This window comes from Candoia aspera, chromosome 7 (assembly GCF_035149785.1).
Source record: "Candoia aspera isolate rCanAsp1 chromosome 7, rCanAsp1.hap2, whole genome shotgun sequence".
Lineage (NCBI taxonomy): Eukaryota > Metazoa > Chordata > Lepidosauria > Squamata > Boidae > Candoia > Candoia aspera.
In genome coordinates, this window is record NC_086159.1 from 34,960,716 (window position 1) to 34,985,623 (window position 24,908).

At 38.7% G+C, this 24,908-nt stretch overlaps 1 protein-coding gene across 5 annotated transcripts; it reads right to left on the minus strand.

The window, feature by feature from the left end:
- Positions 1-24,663, minus strand: TMPO (thymopoietin). 5 transcript variants are annotated; one of them, XM_063308719.1, is made up of 9 exons: positions 24,257-24,662; positions 16,074-16,200; positions 12,250-12,408; positions 9,405-9,505; positions 6,548-6,655; positions 6,352-6,441; positions 5,851-5,961; positions 5,005-5,099; positions 1-1,407 (listed from the first exon to the last, which is right to left on the minus strand). In XM_063308719.1, exons 1-9 carry the CDS (start codon positions 24,518-24,520, stop codon positions 1,113-1,115), a joined length of 1,350 nt encoding a protein of 449 aa, XP_063164789.1. In that variant the 5' UTR covers positions 24,521-24,662; the 3' UTR covers positions 1-1,112. The 5 variants fall into 5 exon arrangements, with proteins under 5 accessions (XP_063164789.1, XP_063164788.1, XP_063164791.1 ...); XM_063308718.1 differs by having other exon boundaries at positions 5,851-5,964; positions 24,257-24,654; XM_063308721.1 differs by lacking the exon at positions 6,548-6,655 and having other exon boundaries at positions 24,257-24,663.
- Positions 24,664-24,908: the final 245 nt, after the last annotated feature.

Sequence of the window (24,908 nt, forward strand, 5' to 3'; positions counted from 1 at the left end):
TTACAGTTAAAAATAACTTTATTGCAATTTTGTATGGACTATGCCGCAAATTAATACATTCACTTGATATGTAATAATCCACAGTAAAAATAAACTAGTTATTTCATTGGAAAAGGCAATTTGGGGCAAGTTATGGTGGATCAAAATAATTGCATTGATGGGCAATATGTTTAACCTTTGTTCATCACACATACATACTTATATAACAAATACCCTTTATATACCGTAAGAATTACATGTTTTGGAATGTTTTTCAAATAAAATACCACTTAAAAATATGAAATCTAAAAATGTAATTCAGGCTGGAGAATATGGCTCTTTTGAAATAAAATAAGTCTGCAGATAATAATGATTTCACATTTTAATTATTAAGTAAAAATAAGTAAACCAATTTATTTGATGTAAGCTTTATTTCACAAAACTGTACTAATAAATATTGTTCTAAGGACAACAATAGTCAATTATATCAGGAATTATAGGATTAAACACTAAAAGAGGTACTATGATTAAAAATTAAGGATAAGATCAAGTATCATTACTACAATTAAAACTAAGCCATAGAGATGTATACAGTAAGTTTACCATTTATTTATTGAGATTATTACAGTAGTCTACAGAAAAATGCTGAAGTCCCTTAAAAACTACACTAAACTTAGCTGCAGTTTCCTCAAAATGCATTAAAAATGCATTTCCTTTTATCAATGTATCTCTTCCCACCCGATAATAGACAAAGTAAAGAAAATTTCAGTACAGTATCTTAGTCTGAAGTAAAAACATTTAAACACATCTTCACATTTTACTATCACTTCTGCCCATTTTGAGCTTCCAAGTTTATAAAATCAAATATACAATCTCAAATGAACATAATGAAGTCCACGTTAAAAAAATAAATCCTACAAGTAGTTCCAGAGAAATCTAAAAATACTTATGGCACAGTGATCTCCTAATTTTGAAAGAAGTTGGTGATGTCCATTTACTGTCTTGTTTTGTTCCATTCTGCATTTTCACATGTTGTTATTATCTACATGCAGTCTCAAAAGATGAGGAAGGATGAAGACATCTCTATAATTAAAAATAGGAGACCCAGTTGTGTGTGCCACAGAAATAAAAACTCAATCTATTGTTTTCTCTGGATTGTCATTAATAAGGAATTTGGAGAATGGATTCCCTTGGTTGGTTTCCATGGACTGGTAGACCAAAAACAAGAAGACTGCAACAATGATGAAGAACAGAATTTTTATCCACAAAGGAACGGAGTGTTTTTTAACTGTTGTTTTTTCTTGTTGGACTTCTGCTGAGGCAACATATTTAGGGATATATTTTGATGAATACGTTTCTTCCAGTCGGTAATCACTGAGCTCTATAGGTCGACCAGCAGCGCCTTTGATTGGTCTACGGCAGCTAGCACTATAAATTAAGTAGTATGTTTAAGATTAACATTAAAAATATGCTAGAATACCTCATATACTTCCAAAGTTTTAATGTAAATGAGGAACATTTGGACTCGATATAGTAAAGTAGAAAGGCTGTGCAATGCTTTGGAATGCACAGCAATGTGAGTGCAGTACCTGTTGTGACTCATTAAAGCAACTGCATATTCTTCCAAGATAGCATGGAAAAGAAGCTTCCTGCAGCAGTCACATGATTCTGGAATCAGAGACAGATGCTTTAATGTGTAGCTGATAAGTGTTGCATGTCTTCCAACTTGAATCCCAAGCATTAAACAGGCTTACCAATGCTTATGATCTTCTCAAAAATATCTGGCTGGCAACTGCATGATAATTTGGTAAAGGGCATTGTGTTGTCAATCGTTGCACTTTTTTTTAAGTATTAGATCACTTATTCTTTGCAGAATTGAAATATGAATCTACTTTAAAAATGCTTTATTAACTTTAAGTTAATAAAGATGCTCAACAAACCAGACTTAGCTGTCTCTTTTATATTGGGGTAGACCATGCAAGGGCCACTTGTAGCCATCTAAAGGTTAAAGTGCATTTACCTGTGCCACTCCAATTTTATTGCTGATTGCAGCTGAAGCCCAGTGAAGGGACCTTGTGATAACAGCCTATTGAAGAAATCACAGTGGTAGTGACCCACTGAAGAGGTCTGATGTCAGGGAGTACAAACTGCGAATCAACCTAAGATAGGCCAGAGTAGCTTCTTGGGAGGGGCACTGTGAGGCAGCAGGACATGGTGGGAGAAAATCCCAGGGCAGATCTCTCACTAGGCCCAGAGCCTTTGTTAGTTCAAGCTAGTAGCTAGTTGGCTCAGAAACCTCCAAAAAGAACACTCGTAGGCTCTGATAATCCACTACTAAATCTGATAGAGTTAAGTAGGCCATAATTCTACCTACTGCTATTGCTGGGAAGGAGAAAGGTTATGCTGGGTGCAGCTAGACTTGGGGAAGGAAAAAAAAATGTTAATCATATATAACCTACCAATAAACTGATCTGATTTTCAGATTTGTCATCCAAAGATCCTGTGTTTTTATTACCCAAAATGAACTGTCTATATCCCATGAACTTGCTTCTGCCCACTTCTTTATATGGAAGTGAGAGTTGAATATGGCTGAAGAAATATTATATGTAAGGAATTTTAAAAATAAAAGGCAATGTATGAAATAGATGGTAGAAGCAAAAATAAAGAGGTATGGAAAGTTATAGTAAATGATGTCGGTGTAAATTAATTTTAACCATGTGCTCTTTTTCTTATTTCCTGCCTTTAATTTTGTTTTACTGCTTCTGACTCCTTTTCTGTGTTCTGCATAACATGGCAAACCCCAAAAGGGAATAATTGCTTGGATACGTATGTATTGACATACTATGCAGTGTAACTTCAAAGTAACAGAGGTAGTTGTTAGGAGCAGGCAGCAAGGCTAGCTGGATCGGCAGAGTTAAGAGGAGCAGCAGCAGTACTGTACAAAGGAAAGAGGTCAGCTAAAAGGTTATGACTAGGAATGTGCAAAATGTTCTGCGCATGGACAGCTAGTTTTTTGCCGGTCCAGGCACAGACCAAAATATATGAGTTGTGGGCAAGGGAAAGGGGAAAGCAGGAAATCCCAAGGGCACTGGCAGCAGCTTGAGAGAGATAGGGAAAGGAGTTCTGATTGGATCTGCTGTGCTTGTCACCAAGACTTTGCCAGTGGCTGAGAGGATGAGAAAATGAAGGTGTTGGGGAGATCATGCAGGGCACATGCACAGGCCATGTGGAAAAAGAAGGGAGAGACGAGAGATGCACCAGGCTTAATGTACTTGCCCGGTAAAATCCATCTGATTTTGCTCTAGCCCAAACCTGGAACAACCAAAACATTCCAGTTTGGCAGAATTTATGAAATACAGTGTGTCTATCTTATGTTCCAACAAAACATGTTTTCTCCTCCATGCAAAGAATCTCAGAGGTAATTAAGAAAAGCCTTCCTGAATCAGGCCAAAGAACCAATGCATTATATATCATACAGTTGTCAACTGGATGTTTTTGAGAAACAGGCAAGCATGGACAGGAAGGCAATAATCCTGTTATGGAACACTACTTTCTTGTTAGCAATTAAAATATGCCAAAAAGAAAAAACGTATCTTTATTTAAGCTTAACAACAGTCCTCTTCTACTCTTTCTCCAAAACCAGCTGATATTAAAGATATGCTGCCTATCTGTAATATTACGTTTTGCACATGTATGCATCTGTCCTCTCCAGTATTAGGTTATAATAGGCAGTCAGAATCAGATTTCGGGTTAGGGTTAGTGGAGCCTAACATTCATAAATCTGCTTTGTGAATTTGCTATATAGCACCTTGGTCTTCTTTGTATTGGATTATTTTTAATTTGTTTTGGTTATAGGGGTTCTTTTTATATTGTTTTTTTTTGTAAACAGGTTGTTAGTTGCCCAGAATTATGTATTTAAGAAGGGTATCCATACAAGTAGTCCTTGACTTATGACCATTTGTCCAGCAACCATTTGAAGTTACAACAGTGCTGAAAAATGGACTTATGATTGGTCCCCAAAGTTGCAGCCATGGCAGCGCCCCCATGGTCACATGATCAAAATTCAGGAGCTTGGTAGCCCACCTGCACTTATGACCAAAGGGCTTCAACTGCCCCCAGCTGCCTATCTCCCCCCCCACCCCAAATCTCTGCCCTTTTGGCCACCCTGCCTTGTGAGGCAGCAAGCAGCCCCAGAAGTGCGCAGCTCTGGGGCTGCTTGCCACACTGTGGCTCAGGGGTTCTGTGCCCCAGCCAGTCTCAGCCGTGATTGCCCTTGCCATCCTGCATTCTGAGACTCCTAATGCCCTGTGTTCCACCGCCCCAGCTCCTGATGAGGTGTACTGGCCTGGCCCTTTGCACCGTGCTGCTGGGCCAGTCTGGGGCTTAGCTTCACACTGTGGCCCAGGGGCTGCTTTGCAGTCCCTTACTTTACTGAGGCTTGGGGCTGGGAGAGACCAAGACCAGAATGGTTTGGATTGGGGTGGTCCTTGGCTAATGACCAGTGGAATTTGCTTAACGACAGCAATGAGGGGTGACTGGATTGCCATTGCTAAGTGGTGCGGTCATGTGACATTGTGCTCTACAACTGCATTGCTTAGCAACAGAAATTCCGGTCCCAATTGTGGCCATAAGTCGAGGACTAGCTGTATAAGTTTTCCAAATAAAATAAACTATTTGATAGTTAAAATGAACCTTAGTAAGTGTGATTTTGGGAACTGAGAATACTACACATATCTGCTTCTTCAACTGTCTTTTTAACCAAATAAAGAAATTTGAAGAGTCTGGCTACAGCACACTGAAAAATCAAGCCTTTTAAGCTGCCACTGAAAAGCAGGAAACTTGCAAACTAGCACAATGTTGTGTAACACTTATTTCCAAGAGTTGATAAGACAGTGAAATGCAAAATATTGCCTTGTCAAGTCCAGTTTCTTAAGGCTAGCATAAAAAAGTCCAAAACCTGAAAAAGACTCAATTACTTCATGCATACTGAGAAACAAAACAAATTAAAAAAATAGCTACAGATACCTAATTCCTGTAGGTGTTGATGCTTCATATGGGAACATTTCTTTAAGAATATCTCTTTCTGATCTTGTATCCTCTGTAGACATTTTCTCGATGACCTATAAATAGTTAGAAAATGGAAAAATGATAATCTGACCAAATTTCATTGGAAGCTATATTAAAGAAAGGGAGGGAGGGAGGGAGTGCAGCCATGTTCCGGTGTCATTTCGAATAGTACACCCATGAAATTTAAGAAGACTCCTTCATGGGGTTTAGCTGTTGATCAAAATTTGGTTACTTTTATCTATCTGGCAATTTATTGTGAATCCAGATGTCTTCAGTAATATCCTTTGTTCCTTCAAGATGAAGCATAATGCTATGTTATACAGATTAATGTGATAAAGACTTAAAAAGATACTGTTACCACTTCTAATTGAACTGATCACACAGATACTGAATGTGATCAGGATGAGCACTTTCATTTTTATTTTTCCTCTGAAGAAAATGTAAGTACTGAAAGAACCATTTTAAGCACAACATACAGTAGATTTTGCACTGATATCTTCAATTATTTTAACAGCACACATGGCAGAGGTAAATTTCCCTTAAAAAATAGAATTGAATTACTTTAGATTTTTCTAGATACCCTAAATTAATTTAGATCCAAAATCCACATTTGATATAAATTAGATTATTTCTTTAGATATCCCAAATCTGTATATACCCAAAACATGCATAAAAGCACCCAGAAGGTACATTGTAATCTGAGGCTAGAAATGTCATAAAATATATCTGCTACCATAGTTTTAATTAAAGATAAGTTCACCCTCCTCCCCTTTCTATCCACCAATCTGTATTTAATTCATTTACTTCAGCTGTCATCAATGGTTTCTTTGGTGTTCTTCTTGGCAACTCTGAGAAGTCACTGATTGACAGTATAGGATCGGCATGCTTGGTATTTCCAGGTACCCTATTGACAACCTGCTGAAATTCAAATTGTTCAGACTCAGAATTAACAGAGGAAATGACAATAAAAAATCTTAACCAAGCCAGGTAGCATGAGATACTAACTATCCTAAATGGTGAGTATAGTGATTTTAAAATAAAAATGACAAGTCGCTTTACTATTTCTAAGTATTACCCGATAACATATATGCAAAGGCAATTTTTGACACATAGGGAAAGAATTTCCAAAAAATCTGAGTATTGCTCCTCCTGCCTTTTACTTGCTCTTGGTCTGCATTAGACTGATGAACAACAGCCCAGTGTTTTATTTAAAACCCATTTTTTCAAGAAATAAAGATTTATTCAAAATTCTTCCATAAGAAGAAAATGACAGAATACCACCTAATGAAAATTCAATATATTTACTAGAGTCTCGTTGCTTGAAGCCACTAGAGCTATGGGAGTACTCTCTGATATAACTGGATCATGTACAGGCAATGGAATTGTAGTTTCAACCTGTTTGTTTAAAAACAAAAACACAGCAAAGTAAGTGTACAGCTGTTACTAGGGCTCTGAGAATGACAAAAATAAAAGTCTAAATTAAGAATTAGCCTTGCGTCACCCTTTTCCTTGGTGTTCTTCTTGATACTCTTGCAGATTCCCTAGACACTGCCTGCAGAAGTCCACTTTTTGAAGATCCACTTCTCCAGAATGTCTCAGTAATGCCATCCTTGGATATTTAAGCATTGAACATATTAGCAAACATATGAATGCTCTATCCCTATATCAGATTATTCCACCTAATGCCATAGCATTTTGCATGAAAATTGTGTATGACAGGTATTCACTTCTATGCTCCTATGCTGGGTAGAAAAGCATGACATTACAGTGAACCAGAATAGAAATTAATGACATACCCACTAAAAATAAGCACTTACTTTGATGTGAAAGACATTTTAGAGTATTAAAATGTAGGGCATCTAAATATCTGACCTCTTGTTTGTCATTTGTTAAATATATTAGCTGCTAACTTTTCTTGCATTAGTACTTATTTTTCAATCTCAGATAAAAGGGTTCTGATCTCATGACACACTACTATATATGCCTTTACTAATATATGTTCTTTAAATGGCTCTCATGCTCGATTTTAAACCTGTTACTAAATTTTAAATGTTCAGCATCTTATCCATGTTGCTTAGTTTTAGAGGTTTAAATTCTACTGCTATTGAGATATAAATAACAGCAAATCCCACTTTTCCCCCTAAAGTTGAATGGGATTGCAGCCTTCATTCTATGGAAATCAGTGTATTTTGGGTAAACAGATTACAAAAGGAGGGTACATCCTTGCAAACTTTAAATCTGGCTGATGACTTAGTAGAATTTGCTAGTCAAAAACAGTTAAAGATTCTAGGGCAGAGCAGGATGGACAAGCAAATTAGTGTATTATTATACAGATGAGGCATTAAACCCTGAATTAAAGATTAAATGTGGCCATCTACCAAAAGATTTCTGAAAATTACTATCTGAAGTCTATGTTGGTGTGGGGAGGTGAACAAGAAATATTTTGTTGTTCTTGATTTAATAAAAAATATTTGCAGAGATGCTGAAAGGTTTTTTGAATATGATTAATACATGTGTTATGTTTTATACAAGCTAAATTTTAAAAATTAGTGCCATGTATTTGATTTTAAACTTTATTTTTCAATATTTCTAATGAAAATTTATAAACTAAACTTTATATTTTATTCATTGCAGTATTATAACTCATTTAAAAGCTATGTATGTTTCATTCTTGAGACTTAGCTTTTTATTACATGTAGTCCTCACTTACCAACTGCCTTATTATCTACCATTCAAAGTTATGACGGTGTTAAAAAAAAAAAAACAGCTCTGTGACCAATCCTTGCATTTACAACCGCCGCAGTGTCCTGCGGTCACATGATCACTGCTCAGGTGCTTTGCAACCAGTGCACATTTACCATCACAGCATCCTGCAGTCACGTGATTGGCATTTGTGTACTTCACAACTGGCTTCTAACAACCAGAGTTAATAGAGAATGTGGAAGTAAAATTGCAAGTCGTGGTCACATGATGTCTCACTAACGACCGTGGTGACTCGCTTAATGTCTGAATGGGAAGTGATGTTGTAAGTCCGTCGTAGTCACGTGATTTTCCACTTAGTGACCTCAGCGCTTAGCAACATAATTGCCAGTCCCAATTGTGATCACTAAGTGAGGACTACCTGATATTCACGCTTAGAATAAAATAACAGTTTTATCTGCACAGAGACTAAATCTTTAACTGTTTTACAATTTGAATATGTGAACGTTCATTAAATTACTCAGTTGATTTTATAAATTCCTACTCAGATTTAGTCCAAGGTATGTTTAGGACTGTATTTGTAACATTAAATCAACAATCTATAAAATCAGTAATAGGAATACTTCTGCAAAAATTTGGCAGAAACCAAAAGTAATAACCTGAGTCATTATATATGTCCAACATGTATTTCTAGAGTGTTATGACATACCCTGTTCTTCCATATAGCAGATTCTGGAAAACATGTCCAAAAGCATTCCCAAATGTTTGAAAAACATTTTTACATACCAAGCAGGTCATACAACTGGCATCTATTTTGTACAGACTGCCAACTTTGAAAACATATCCCTAATCTATTATATTATTTGGCTAGCTGTATAGTTACATAGTTAACTCAGTACATACTGATATTGATGAATATAGGGCTATATAATAATGTAAGAAAAAAGCAGGAGAAAAAAAGGAAATTTCGAACTATTCCTCCCATTAAGATATTCAAGGTGGGTGTGGAGAGGAATGGAGTTTTTTTGAGTCATTTTTTCCCTTTGGGTGTTTTCCTGAGATAAACATACCTACATGAAACATTCCAGAAGGCTTGATTTACTGCATCCCTTTATCTGGCATTTAGGCTGGCAGCAGCATTCCATTATGAACTTCTTTGCAAACCTGTTAAACTACTGCTATGATACTGTTTTTTCATTTAAAACAGCCCTTCTTGCTCTTAACAGTGAGTCTGCATTAGCTAGATTTCATTAAATGACAATGGCACTGAATAAAATTAAGCTAGTTTAGAGCAATAATACTGCCCTTTTTTTGTACAAGCTTTCCACCTGTAGTTTTATTATACTGCAATTAGGAAGAAAAGTTATTTAAGAACCATATGGTAGAAAACCAGCATGAAAGAAATAGGTAGGGTTCAGAAACTTATTACAGATTCTCCTGATCCTCTCCTTTATTGCCACAAAACGTTAGCTGGTAATTATCACACTCTGCCATAATCCCAGTTCTTTACATTCCAACCATTTTTGCTGAAAGATCAGATATAATACGCTTTTTCTTGTGGGAAATATTAATTGCACCTGAAATATAAGGTTGTTTTAAAATATGTGAAAATAAAATATGCAGTTTAGAAGAGTCTTTTAAAAAAATTATTATGATACCTGGTTATTTTCAGCAATTCTTCTTTGTTTAAGTGTTAATGAAGTTTTTGTTTTACCCTTCAGTGGTTCTCGCTTCTCAAGTCTGAACTCTGTTTTAGGATCTGTAAATAAATATATTATTCTTTTGCAGCTAAAACTGCCACTACTATTAAAATGTCAAAGCTATTAGAATTTTTTAAGAGTGCTCAATTATTTTTCCAATCCTAATTTAGAAAATATGCTGAAAATTGGTAGCAACAAAGAAGGATTAAATTCAATTCACAGTAAGTTCCACTCTGAATGGAATACACCTGAATGGAAAATTTGAGAAAGTGGCATCATAAATTCTTCGTACATATACACAATTTTGTTTGGATTAACTCCTGGGAGTATTAGGTATTTTCAGCCTTATTTAAAAGCATTTTACTAGGATCTGAAGTTCCATGTTTTGTTTTGTTTTGTTTTGATGTATGTGTGTATATATATATATGTATATATATATATAAAACACAAGATTATACTAATGCAGTAATACATTTTGCATTTAATAGCCAATTAATTAATTAATTAATTAAATTTAATTTATGTCACCATCTCCCCCCAATGGGGGACTCTGGGCAGTTTACAATAAAATAGTAATAAAAACATATCCACCTAAGTTATAGTTAAAAATATAAATAGGAAAATAAATATAAAATCCAAGCAGAGATGGAACCATAATCAATAAGGGGTGGTATGGCGCCAGCCACCCCCAGATGGACTTATCACTCTCTCCATCCCATGCAAGGTGGCAGAACCAGGTCTTCAATTTCTTCCAGAAGTCTGGGAGCGAGGAGACCCGTCTCAATTCTGGGGGCAAGATATTCCAAAGGGCGGGCGCCACTGCAGAGAAGGCTCGCCTCCTGGACTCCACTAGATGAAATTTCTTTGCTGTTGGGGTCCATAGCATGCCCTCTCTGCCTGACCGGATGGGGCGGGTTGATGTTATGGGGATGAGACGGTCCCTCAGGTACCCTGGTCCCATGCCATGTAGGGCTTTAAAGGTAATAACCAACACCTTGAATTGGACCCAGAAGCAAACTGGTACCCAATGCAGGTCGTGTAACAGTGGTGTCACATGGGCTGATTTTACAGCACTGATGACTGTCCGTGCAGCTGCATTCTGGACCAGCTGAAGCTTCCGAATGCTCTTCAAGGGTAGCCCCATGTAGAGCACATTGCAATAGTCTATATGGGAGATGACAAGGGCATGAGTGACTGTTCAGAGGGCATCTCGGTCCAGGAATGGGTGTAGCTGGCACACCACCCGAAGATGTGCAAAGGTCCTCCTGCTCTTGGAGCAGGAGTCACCAGGATCACCCCCAGGTTCCGCACTGGTTCGGAATGGGTAAGTGCCACCCCATCCAGAACCAAAGAAGACAACTTCCTGGAAACCGAGGGGCCATCAATCCACAGCCACTCCGTCTTACCAGGGTTCAGTTGAAGCCTGTTGCTCCCTATCCAAACCCGCACAGCCCCCAGGCACTTGGAAAGGGTGGCGACTGCATCACTTACTTCACCCGGGAGGGAGATATATAACTGAGTATCATCAGCATATTGATAATACCTCATCAGTGATGGATGATCTCGCCCAGCAGTTTCATGTAGATATTAAATAGGACAGGAGAGAGAACCGAGCCCTGCGGCACCCCACAATGGAGGGGTGGAGGGTCGGATCTCTCCTCTCCCATCACCACCGATTGGGAATGGCCCTGGAGGAAGGAGGTGAACCAGCACAAAACTACACTGCCCACCCCCAACCCCCTGAGCCACCCCAAAAGGATACCATGGTCAATGGCATCGAAAGCTGCTGAGAGGTCGAAGACAGCCAGGATGGATGCGCTCCCTCCATCCCGCTCCCACCAGGGATCATCCGTAAGTGCAACCAATGCGGTCTCCATCCCATATCCTGGCCTGAAACTGAAAAGGGTCCAGATAATCCGTTTCCTCCAGAATTCTCTGGAGCTGCAACGCAACCACTTTCTCAACCACCTTTCCCAAAAAGGGAAGGTGGGAGAAAGGGCGAAAATTGCCCAGTATAGGAGGGTCCAGGGATGGCTTCTTGAGGAGGGGGTATACCAATGCCTCCTTAAAGGCAGCCAGAAATACCCCCTCCCTCAAGGATGCATTAACCATCGCCTGGACCCTACCACAAGTCACCTCCCAGGCTGATTTTACCAGCCAGGAAGGGTGGCATGTGGTTGCATTTATAGTCCGGAGGATCCTGTCCACTTCCTCAGGCCCAACAGGATCAAACCATTCCCAGATAACAGGGTAAGTACATTCCCCTGGCATCTCCCTAGACTCCGCTTCACGCTTAGAGTCCAACTTAGAATGGATCTGAGCGATTTTACCCTGCAGATGCTTTGAAAACTCTTCCGAGAGGCCCTGTAAGTGGGTCCCTGAGTCTACCTGACCCAGAAGAGATCAAGCAATCTTAAACAGGGCCGTCGGGCGGCATTCTGCGGCTGCAATAAGAGCGGAGAAATACTTACCTTTCGCCGCTCTTACCGCTACATTAGGAGATACAGTGCTGCTCCTACTGACTTGAAGGCACAAAATCAACAGTTTTAGAAAACTATAACGTCAATGAAATAAGCATGACTAATTCTTATTTCAGTGAATAGGAATGGCTATTTGAATGCAATCTGTGATAAGTAAAACAACCAGAAGTAGTATTTACATCTACTGCTCCCCATCTCATTGCACATATGATTAAGGCCAAGAAAGTTTCCACTCTCATTGCACACAAAAACAAGATAAAAAATAATGCCATAAAAGCTCTATAGTTTTGAAAGCTATTTACTCCTCTTGCATTTTATTATACCTTCTTCATTGTCACTGAACTGATCAGAATCATCATTTCCATTCTGCTTATTGTTTTCTGCAGATGAAGAAAATGTTGGTGTAGCTATGAAAGAACTTAGCTCTTGGGATGGTTCTTTCAGCTTCAGTAGCTTCTTCTCATAAAGTTTCCTTGTAGTAGCTGCAGCAGAGCAGGAAAAATTGGTTACATGACAGACGTATAAGGTTCTCTATGTACATTTTTAAGAAATATCACTATGTTACTTTCTTATCAAAATTTGAATATAGTAGCAACTATAATTTACCGGAGGGTAAAACTGTTAAAAAGTGTCTCCTTCAATTTTTATTTTGAAATTTAAAAAATCCCACAGCAGACAAGGCAAAACATGAGACAAGCTGTAAAGGAAACTCCAAGAACTTGGAAAGTAACAGTCATCTTAAACAGAAAACTGAATTGGGAAAGAGAGGGAATATAAAGGTAAAAGACAGAGAACTAAATTTGAAGTTAACACAGTAAGAGAGACACACCCCATTATTAACAGAAGGTAGGTAGGATATACTCTTATTGAAATCTACACTTTTAGATTTAATGATTTCAATTGCAAAATGGCAGTTGGTATGGAGCAAGCTAGAGAGATTGATTTCAGGATGGATGGATGGATGGAAGGCAGGAGAAAAAAAACCAGCTTTTAAAAATGCTTGCTAAAGCTGGTCATTCTTATTTGAATAGAAAAATAACTGTACAGAATTCAAATGTGGATTTTGATCTGGGCCACGTCCCCACCGATAATCTCCTCACTATACACAGAGTACTTTTCTGGAAAATAGTGTTCTGTAGAAAAAATCAGCCCTACATATAGCAATTTCCCTTTTCAAAATAAAACCCCTTATAAAATCAAGTTTACTATAAAATGTAGCTTAGCCCTCAGAAATACTTATTTACCTATCTGCAATTGCCAGAAAGTAGCACTTCGAAAATGGCTACAATACAAAGCATTAAGATAATCATAAGAAGAGTCATGGGCAAATCACTTTATATCAGTGCTTCTTAAACTTTTTCCTTCATTACCCAAACCCGCTTATCAGAAAGTTCATTTTACACAATGTAGGTAAAACACTTTAAGTCAATTCAATGGATTCGTGTGTCATTACCCAAAGAAAAAACACTTGCCTAATTTTAGGTAATTTGCCCAGATTTGGGAAGCACTGCTTAACATGGTAAAGATGGGAAGGCTCTTGACTCTGTGGTCTCAGTAGAGGCTGTCACCATTTCCTGGAATTAGGGCTTAAAGGAATTAGGCCCTGGGAGGAACAGCCACTGCTGAAACCACAACAAAAAAGGGGACTATTGCTATGAAAGCATCTTAGGGAGACCAATAGCTGAAAACGTTCCATACTGTTTTAAGGAAGGATATTTTAATTATGGAGGAATTTTGGCTTCTTGGGGATTCTTAAGAGCTGAAAAGAGCAGGGAACAATCTGGGAGAAAAAGTAAAGTATTAGCAGACAGGGTAAGATAAGGTGAAAAGCTGCAACTTGGCTGATGTAGTGACAAGGCTTCCCTTTGTTGGATGGCAATCTATCCAAGGAAGTCAAAGTGATAATGAAGACAGTCCCTCCAAACCAAAGTTCCTCCTGCTTTTAACACCATTATGCTTGCAAGCAAAATATCTATTACACATGTTTTATTCCTGCATAAATGTCCTGGCCCGATGTATCAGAGACCTATGTGAGAGAGACTGAAAAACATAAAGGTTCCTTAGAATTGACTTCACTTTGAGATGGACAAAACCATGTAGTTTTCTTGGAAAAATATGGAAGAAAGTTATGTTGGGTCGGGTGGCAAACAAGCTTGTTAAATTATTACTACTACTACTTTTGCCACCTTCTGGGATGTTTTTTAAACTTCGAATCTAGCTCACATCTGTAGGAATTTCTGATGGTCTCCCATTTAACTACTGACCTGATCAACCCTGCTTAGCTTTTTCCAAGACCACTTTAAATGTTGCCACTTGCCTGGGATGAGTGAAGAAATAGTCTCTTTCACCAGCTCCATGGTGTGGTGCAATAGATTAAAGAGTGGAGAGGAATGGCTGAGGTCTAAATGAATTCCATCTCACTGACCAGACCCTCAATCTAACTGTCTGCCACTTGTGAGTACGTGTTACTTTGACTGTCTAGGACAAGGTAACTATACTGTCTGGCTACTCTTCTAATGGTCTCTTTTCCTCAGCTAGCTTAGAATGATCCTCAACATTAGTTTCAGGTACCCTAGCAATACTGCTCATTACTGTTGAATGTCAAAAAAGCAGTCCTTTAACCATTGCCTAAGTTCCATAATGGGCTAGATCTGGGCAAACAAACTAAAATTAAACCCAGATAAGGTGCAAGTACTGTTGATCATTAGAAAACCAGCTCTGTAATTGGAATTCAGCTTGTTCTGAACAAAACTGCACTGTTCCTGAAAGAGGAAGTCCACTATTGGAGGATGGTCCTTGAACCCTATTTCTGAATTCCCAAGTGACAAAACAGGCACAGTTATGTCTAATAGTTCAATTACAGCTGTTCCTGAATCAGCTATACCTGCCAATAGTTAACCATTGATTATATCCTGATTTGACTACTGCAGTGCACATTACATGAAACTATCTTTACAAAATATTCGTAAGTTGCAATTGGCGCAAAATGCAGCAATAGGCTGCAAGCCTGTACAAGTTGCAAGGAACATACATACATACCTATACACCCCTCCCCCAACACTGCAATTCTTTCCAGGCTTAATTTAAAGTATTATTAATCTTAAAGCCATATAAAGCTTAGGGACTGACAATCTGCAGTAATTAAGATCTATAGAAGAGACCATTGCTATTAAGAGCTACAGAAGAGATCCTTCTGAAGATATTCCTAGACAGAAGATCGTTTATCCAGCACACAGGGGAGTGATTTTTCCTGTACTGCTTCCATTGCTATGAATATACTCCTTTTTGAGTCGTGGGTTTAGTTTTGACTCTTGATCTGAGAAGTGCAGCCAAGATACATCTCTTTTGCTACCCCTTTAAAGAATAATTCATGTTAAAATTTATATTTAAATTTTAAATGTTATATTATGTATGTTAATTCTGTTAACAGATGGAGTAGAAAGCTGAATATAAGAGAAAGGAAAATTTGGAGAAGCTAAGGCCAGGCAAAGCCCGGTTCAACACACTTATATATGATGTGTAGAACTCTAGTTAGTAAAGAAAAGAATATGGGTATACATATAATTAATTACTAAAAGTAATATTTTAACTCGTTTGACAAATTGTTACTTGCCACCTGCAATTAAATAGTATCACTTTCATATTATTGGTGATATATCTTAATACAATTGTATACAATATAGATCAACAATCTCTTATTTAAACTCTGATGAGTGATTCTGCAAACTAGTTTATGCTTCTACTCTATTTGGAAATAGCTGTTAGCATCATGTAAAATAATCTGAAAGGACAAATTATTTCCTAATGTAAACTTCTGACCCTTATTAGCATCTAAGATGATCAGCACAATAATACAGATGCAAGCCAAGTTTAGTTTCAGTGGAGAATAATAATAATGTGATGGATTTGGGCAATTACTATTACTGAGGAAGTGAATGTAACCATAGCTCATAATCCACAATACAGCACACAATTACTTCACCCACTGAAGTTTCAAATGTTTGAAGTACACAGGTTGTCATCACTTTTCCATCTACATTTCTCTTTGTCTTCAATTTTTTATATCCACATTTATTCACACAAACACACATATATATACACACACATACAGTACACAAATATATTAGCATTTACAATAATAACCTACCAACAATAGGACCTGGATTCACACCATATCTCAGGAGTTGATCTTTGAGTTCTTCATTACTGAGTTCTGCTATATCTATATCATCCTCTTCTTCTAGCCTTGGCTTATCTGTTTTCTTTGTTGCTTTCTACAAAGAAATATATTTAAAAAATTTAATAGTATTGTAAAACTGTAATGATAAAAGATAAACATACATGTAAATTAAGATTTTTAGAGTATTACATAGCCATGAAAAGCATTACATCCATATAATGTATTTCATGTGTTCTTATGCAGAGTTCCAAAACATTCCATATACATATTGTTCCAGGGACAGAACATTTGGTTTTGGATGAACTGTCCCTGAACTAAAACACACATCCTGGATATTTTGGTCCACACATGGAGTGAAATGGTGCTGTTTTATAGGGAGGCATAGTGAGGGTGAGCTAGTGGGATATACTATGCTGGGACATTGGTGGCAGCAGCTGAGAGGAGGGATGGAAGGCATTGAGAAGGCTGAGATTCAGGAGAACCAGCGGGCTATGCAACACTGGGACTGCTAAGGGAAGGAGGGGGAAGTGGGAATGATATGCACCAGCCTTGCTCTACTTGGCATATCTAGATTATTTTTAGGTGAAAACTGGAATAACCAAAGGATTTCAGATTTGGTTTTGCTGTGCCATGGCTGATCCAATGATTTTGACAAAAATTCTGAAATGTGTTTTTTCCTGTTTGAACAAAACACTTTTTTACCCTCCTCTCTATAATAAAAATGCACTTTCCCCCCCCCTCATCAAACATTTCCTCAAAACCCATTGCTTCAAAGTATTTTCTGAATAATTGCTAGCATTATCTTTTCTATACCACCTGTAACCAGTTAACAATTCCAAGCCCTTGACAATTTTTAAAGAATTGCTATTTCCTATTTATACAACAAATTTATAAAAGTTACTTAATCTGAAAACACAGGATACTCCCTACTTTACAGTCTTTACAGTAATTAATTTTTCTAACTTGCAGTTAATCTTCTAGACTTTTTTATATGTACAGAAAGGCACAAATTACAGTAGTCTCCATAAAACTGTATCCAAGGATCCAAAAATTATATCAATACTTTACAGCAGAGGAATATAGAAAGGCTGTACTAAAGGGTCTCTGAAAACATGCTTTCTCTTTCTGATCAGCAATTCTACAGAATTAAGAATAAAGCCTGATAGCCCAAATGAGACTGGTGTTTATAAACTAGAATTCTCTTTGGCCTTTTTTGAAAATAAAACATATGTCTTTTGTTTCCTAAACAATTTTATTTCCTTTTCCTGCTGCCTCTTTTGCCTGGAATGCTCTCCCAGTATATCTCCATGTTCCCACCTCTCTTAATTTCTGTAAATCTGTCATCTTCATTATGTCTTATACTTTATTATACATGATCTAAGATTAAAATATTGCATATTCTTTCCAGCTTGGCTAAGTTTCTATTTCCTCCTTGATCTGTCGCTTTATCTATTATAAACTGTTAAGTTACTAGAAGAAACTCTTGCTGTATTCAGTAAAGTGTACTCACGCCAGCTGAGTTGGGCAGCTTTTTAAATCTTGAAATAAATAAAATAAAGCATCATGTAAAGAAAAAATAAAGTTTCCTATGAGATGAATCAGACTTCTGGTAACTTCATATATAGTCTATGTAGTTTACTTGGTAACAATATGGAACTTATTCACCACTGCCCTTCTTCCAGAGTTTTATCTATTAATTTTTTATTCCAATCTACACAACAAACCTGAGAATTACTGGTGATTTTCCTGCTTAATTTTTTGAATCAAATAAACATAGTTAGATGCTGCCACCTAGTTGCACATGGCATACATTGAAAATACTATTTCAATCAACAGGAATACAACAAACATTTAAAAATACAGTCCTCTCTTTATATTCATTCAGATAAATAATTCTTCCTTCCCCGCAATAGCATCCCTTTACAATCCAGTCTTCGCTGTTTAGTTGTTCTTCAACTTAATTTCCAAATATAACACAAAGGGAGCTGGGCCTTTTTTTCTGCTAGAGAAGAGAATCATGGGCGGAGGGACTAGTTACCCACAAATGATGCTGTAGATGGAGAACTGCTGAGGGACATAAAGGAAATTGTTTTCTGCTTTCTTCCACTAGGTCAATTTAAAAAGAAAAGTTTCTTGTTCTTAAAAAGTCATATTTCCAAAGTAATGTATTGTCAGGGTGACAAATGGAAGCTGGGATTCAAAAAGTTCTTTAGCACATATGATATTAGAATGGTAGCATGGTAGCAAAGAGACACAGATTCTTTAGCACAGATGATACTGGAATGGTAGCAAATCTGGATCCCCTTGATTAAACAATACCATCTATTGGAACCCAGGAAGCATGCTTTCTCAGTCACTTCCCCTGACCTCTGGAATAAGATATTTTCAGATATCTGTAGGGTTCCCACCCTGATGGTGTTCTGAAAAGCCTTGAAACCCTAGCTATTCTCCCAGGCCTTGGGGTAGGGTGGATGCTCCCCCCATTAAATGAGTTTCTGTATATGTACTGTAGTGTATTAATTGGACAGATGCTACCTTGTTTAAATTGTACTTTTTAACCTTGTTTGTTTGCTATTGTGAGCCACCAGAGTTGTTTTGGAATCCAGTCTTAGATAAATCCAATAAAATAAATAAATTTAAATTAGCTAAGTTTTCTTTTACCCCCTTTCTTCTATCATGAGCTAAAGCTCCTTCCTTCCATTAAAGGAACAAGGATTGACAGGTAGAACCTTGTTTCCCTTCTGAGAAAGAGACATAATATACAAGTTATAACAATCTTCTCAGTATTTTAGAAAGTTTTCTGTGTATTCAAACTAATCTTAGATGACTCCCATTTGTCCTTAGTAGAAATTGTTTGACTGCACCTTCTGGATCTCATTTTGCAGGATTTTCCTTCCCAGGAACTTTTCTCCTTCCATATTTCAAATCACTGGATAAGACCTACTTTCCATCTTTCCATCTGAGTTCCTCAAAACCAGCTTTTCTAAAAATCAATTTTCCATAAATATCATTAGTTTATACCTTATATACTTGTGGATAAGCCAAGAATTTTAGGTGCCAAATGCACCCCAAAAATTGAATACGGCTTATCCATGAGAATATATGGTATTTTTTTTAAAATACCCATATTTCCCATATATACTCACATACATCCCAGATAAGCAGAACCTAAAATTTTTAACCAAAATACCATGAAAAATGCAAGACGGCTTATCCACAGGTGAGGCATTTTTCATGGTATTTTGGTTAAAAATTCTAGGGTCATCTTATCTGCGGATGGGCTTATCCACAAGTATATATGGCACTTTATTGGCTGTATTTATGTGGAATGAAAATTTAGCATTATCAAGGTTTGTGGGCTTTGTTGGAAAGTTTTTACCTATTTCCATTAAAGTCCTGGCAATTGTTGGTCATCACATAGTAAAAGGGTGTTTCATTTCTGGGACTGTGAGCAGCTATGTTTAGGCTCTGTTGGGCCATAAACTGTATTTTGATGTTACGGCTAATGAACATTTACCTTATGGAAGATCTCCATAAAAGGGAATTGTGGGTGGGATCTGGACTACATTGTTGTTATTTGTTCAGTCGCTTCCAACTCTTTGTGACTTCATGGACAAGTCCACACCAGAGCTTCCTGTCGGTTGTCAACACCCCCAGCTCCCCCAGGGACGAGTCCGTCACCTCTAGAATATCATCCATCCATCTTGCCCTTGGTCGGCCCCTCTTCCTTTTGCCTTCTACTTTCCCTAGCATCAGCATCTTTTCCAGGGTATCCTGTCTTCTCATTATGTGGCCACTGAACTACATACTCTAAATCAATTATTTTGCTGTGATTATTTTGAAGGATTTTTCTGGACTTCAGATATAATTTTGCTTCTCTACTTCATAACAGCAGCAAAGTACTCAAACCAAACGTGTCTTGACAGTTCAGTATGGACCAGATATTTTGGCTGCTTCCAAGAATCCTGAGCTGCTTTTATATCTGATGGACTCAATGTCCAAAATTAAACCCACATCATATTTGTATAAAATATTAAAGGATATTTTAAAAGTTGATATTGACATTTACAGCTTATGGGCTAAATAACTGGAACAGCCAATAATGGAATATCAATAGTTGCATGTCTTTAAAAATGATATATCAGTTTCATTGAATTTAAGATTAAAACTGATTCAACAAAAGGAATTTGTTGGACCTCTGTCTCTTGGCAGAGCTACATTTCCAGATGTGAAGGTAGCTGAAATCTATAGTAATTTTTTCACTATCATGCACCTCTTTGAGAGTTCAGTCATCTGATATAGAAATGCTTCATCCATATATTCTGCTTATCCAGGCTGTCTATAACAAACTCTGACAACATAACTTTTGTTTCTTTCTCCTTTTATTCCAACCCAAATCCTCCTAATAGTATTTCTATGCTCCAATTCAAGCATTTCTGTGTAGTTTCCTGCCTGTATGCTTCTCCTTTTGACCCCTGCATTGTAGGCCCCAATCCTTGGTAGTATATATGGTTGTGGGGTTTTGCCACTCTCCCCACTTTTGTTCTGGTTTAACACCATCCTGATGAGATTAAGGCACCTGCCAAATACAGTATGTCCTTCCCAGTCTTAGTGAGATTTAATGAGAGTTGCTCTTTGAGTGAGATGGGTGGTGACTAAATTAGAAATATAAACAAACAAACTCTTATGTTGCAAGGAGTCCTTCATGTATACATGGCTTAGTCCATGGTCTTAGCAGCATCTATGTGGCTAATTGTTCACTTTCAGAGTCCTGTCCTCTTTTTGTACTATGACTCTCACCTGGAGGGACTGACACTACTTGAGCTCCCCATTCCTTCAGCAACTTGCCCAAGGCCTCATTACCTTTGAAGATCCACTTCAGTGTCATATAAACAAACTTAAGAAAAGGGACAGAACCATATCCATTCTACACGCTGAACTTAATGCACAGAAAGATACACTGAATTAGGTCCTGTCCTCAATTATTTTTCCTTACAAAAGACTTTATGCAAATTCCAAGAAAAGCTGGACTCTTGGCAGGGCACATCCTAGACAGCATAACTTTACACTGTACTCATGCAGCAGCTTAAGTCCTTGGGTGATGAGCAAGCATTTCTGCTTGCCAGCCTGTCTCATCCAAGGGTGAAAGGGATTATCATTAGCAATGAACATTCCTAGTAGAATGGGCTTTTGATTGCAGAAATGGCCCAGGTAGAGGAAAGGAAACTAAGCTGCAGCCAAAAGGGTCTGAATTTACCAGTGGACATTCCATCCCCAGCAGCCTCAGGAACTAGGATCCTGATGACACAGAGTGTTCCTAGGTATGCCAGTATTCTCCTAGGACAGCATTCTTGGTGCACTGTCAGAGAGAACAGAGGCATAACGTCGTGTTTTGATCAAAAGGTACAGGTAGAACAGCTCTAAACTGTACCACGCATACCTGAATGGAAATCTCCAGAGAGTGGTACTAAGGGATTTCTCCTTGACCCTGTGGTATTTAACAAGGTTCCACTTTATTCCCCATGTTGTTTAATATATTCATGAGCCTGCTAGTGAGATCATTTAGAGATTTAGAGCAAATTTTATCAATATGCTAACTACAGCCAGCTCTATCTTTCCTTTTCACTGGATATGCTGAAAAGGACTGGAAGGGGGCCAATGAACTAAAGTCAAAGAGAAATCCTCTGCTCAGGCTGGACAACAGAGAGATTCTGTTAGTAAATAGTTAATCAGGCCACAGTAGGGGAATTTATCATGTTCTGGATGGAGTTGCACTCTCCAAAAGAATCAGTTTCACAGTTTGGGGATACTTCTGGATCCATCTTTGACACCAGAGGCATAAATAATCTGTGTGAAGCATGCTTTACCAGCCTAGACTGGTATGCCAGTATGACCCTACTTGGACAGAGACAGTCTTGTTATGGTAATTTCTTGTTTAGATTACTGCAACACATTGCAAATGGGGCTACCTTTGAAGAAAGTTCAGAAACCTTTTTGCTTCTGATTTGAATTTGAGGTGCTAGTCTTAACCTAATCCATCACAGCTTGGAACCACAGCATCTGAAGGAACACCTTTCCCTACACTTTCCTCCTGATAACCTAAGATGAATTTCAGAGGCATGACTACTACCAGAATACTTTTTTTTTCTCCACTAGATACTCCCCAGTTTGGAATACCCTCCCAAGTGACATATGCCTGGTGCCATCTTTATTATCTTTCTGGAGCTAGGCCTGCTGGGTAAAGGGAAGCAAATCTGATTAAATGAGGGCAGTGTTTGGTAGAAATTACTGGTGACTAAGCAAACAATTGCAGTTGCTGGTGACACTGAGACCCATAACAGAGTTTTGATGTCATATTCAAGGTAATTCCCTAGAAACCCAGATATTGCTAACTATCTGAAACTGTGGGTGAGTTCTTCATCCTGCATGATCGCTTTCTCAATTGCTTATTCCACCTTGCCTCCTGCACTTTCATTTTTGATATACCCCAGGAACTGAAGGAATAGGGCAAGAGCAGATTTGCAAACAGCTCCTAAAACACTATTTAAATCATGAACCTGCAGTTGTTTCAACCTTTCCTCATCTAACTATTCTTGAGATGAGCTTGCACCTCCACCCTTCTCAAGACCTTGTCTTACAGTGGGATAGTATGTATGGAAGCCCTAAACAGCAAGCCTCCAGTGCATACTACTTCTAATCTATAAAATACTAGAGTTGAGCTTGGTGTCTCTGTGACTTCATAAGTGATTTCAAATTCTTCCTCCTCTTCAATTAATTTCAATAGACTGGATAAAGACTAGGCTGTTGTAAACAAATGTTGTGAATATAGGCCTGAGGATTGCACTCACCTCAAAAACACAGGTTCAGTTTGCGAGTACTCCATGACCTCCAACTGTCAGTAGATTTGCAAGTAGTAGCTATGGTGAAGAGCAGGCCAAGTGCAACTCTTCCTGAGCTAGCTGGACTTAGTGATAGTTATTCACACTTAGATCTCCACTGGCTACCAATTTTCTACAGGGCACAATGTACTCGCTATCTTTAAAACTGTAAATGGCTTAAGGCATTATCTGTGGAACCACCATTCCTACTGTGGACCATGCAAGATCATGCAAGAGAGGCCCTTCTGAACATGCCCCTGCTGCCAGAAGGTCAACCGTCAAGTACATGGGAAAGGGCCTTCTGTGTGATTTCCAGGCTATGGAACACACTCCCTAAGAAATCTGTTGGGCCTGGATTGAAGTAGATAGTAAAAAACATCTTTTTTAAAAAAGATTTTAAATTATTTTAATAATTAACTTTAAATACATTATGTTACATTTTATGTAAGATTCTTTTATTCGTTTAAGTAAACCTCAAGTATTGAATAAGCAACAAAGAAGGGAAGAAATTCAGTAATAAACAATGAAGGTATTGGCCTAGAACAGATCTTTCACCCGGAGAATGCAAAGGCAACAGTATATTGTACAGTACAGCAGCCTTCCTCAACCCGATTTATCAAGTGTGATACACTGAAACTCCTACCATTTCCATCAGTATGGATAATCCAAATGATGGGAATTACAATGAAAAGCACGGGGGAGAATCATGTTGATGAAAGTGAGGATACGGCACAAACAAAAATGCCCGTTCGCTTGCAGTTACCGTATAGTGAAACAGTGCTCTTAGCAAAGTTGTCCACAAATTTTAAACTTCTGTAAAGATCATATTAGCATCTCTACAACAAAAGCACAAAGGCGGCAGGTGTCGGTTGGGGAGACTACTTAGCATGCATTTCACCATTATACGCTGCAACTGCCTACAACAGAAGCACAAAGGCGGCAGGTGTCGGTTGGGGAGACTACTTAGCATGCATTTCACCATTATACGCTGCAACTGCCTTTTTCAGTCTGCTTCGACGCATCGTGTGCCCGTCCTCCTCTCACCAAGACGCCCTGCTAGCCTGCCTAGTCCAAGGCGATTTACTCAGGCTTTACCCACGCGCAAGCACCGTTTCTCGTCCCTCCTCCCCACCCCTTCAGTGACAAAACATCGCACCGCCCCCTCTGAGAGAAAGCGGGAAAACTCTACTGCCCCCTCAGCGCAGAAGGCCGTGAAGAGAAGATTGAAACCGCGTTCGCAATTCGCGAAATAAAGACAGCCAAACCGCTTACCCGGCCCACAGAGACGGTAGCAGCGCTACCACCGCCTCCTCTGTTCCTGGCGGCAACCGGGGTCAGCTCCCGCTCCTCGTCACTGGAGAAGTCCGGCTGCGCGGGGACTCCAGGCACGTTGCGGGCGGTGAGATGCTGAAGGTAGAGCTGCACATAAACATCCTTCCGCTGCTCGCCTCCAGGAAGGCTCACATTGTTAGCGATCAATTCGCTCTTCAGCTTCTCCTTGGTGAGCACCGACGGGTCCGCCAAAAACTCGGGCATCGCCAGAGTTCGACTCTTCCCAGAGGCAGCAAGAAAAGGAACAACCAACAAAGCGCGAGGGAGGGTGAAAGGAAGAGGAGGAACAATCTGCCCAATGGTCACCGTACCCAACTCCTCAGCGCACACAGAACAACGGACGGCTTTGCCCAACCGCCAATAAAATGTGTTCCGATTGGTCGGCAGAAACCCAAATATGTCTTGGGATTGGCTGCCTGGCCTAGAGAGGCTGTACGCGGGTTCCCGTCAGAGCCCGTACGTTGAGTAAGCCTCAGTCGCGTAGTTTAAAGTCGACTCAGGCGAGAGAGGCGGGAGGGTTTTTTCGTTTCTTCTCTCTTCGCTGGGACCCAAGTTCTGTAGTGAGGGATAAGCTACAGTACAGACAACCGAG

Coding starts and splice junctions, on each gene's coding strand:
- TMPO (XM_063308718.1), bottom strand. CDS start 24,520: ATGCCCGAGTTTTTGGCGGACCCGTCGGTGCTCACCAAGGAGAAGCTG. Junction 5,965..6,351: donor CTTCAAGCAACGAGACTCTA/GTAAATATATTG, acceptor TTTGAATTTCAG/CAGGTTGTCAATAGGGTACC. Junction 1,408..5,004: donor TCAACACCTACAGGAATTAG/GTATCTGTAGCT, acceptor CTTAATTTATAG/TGCTAGCTGCCGTAGACCAA.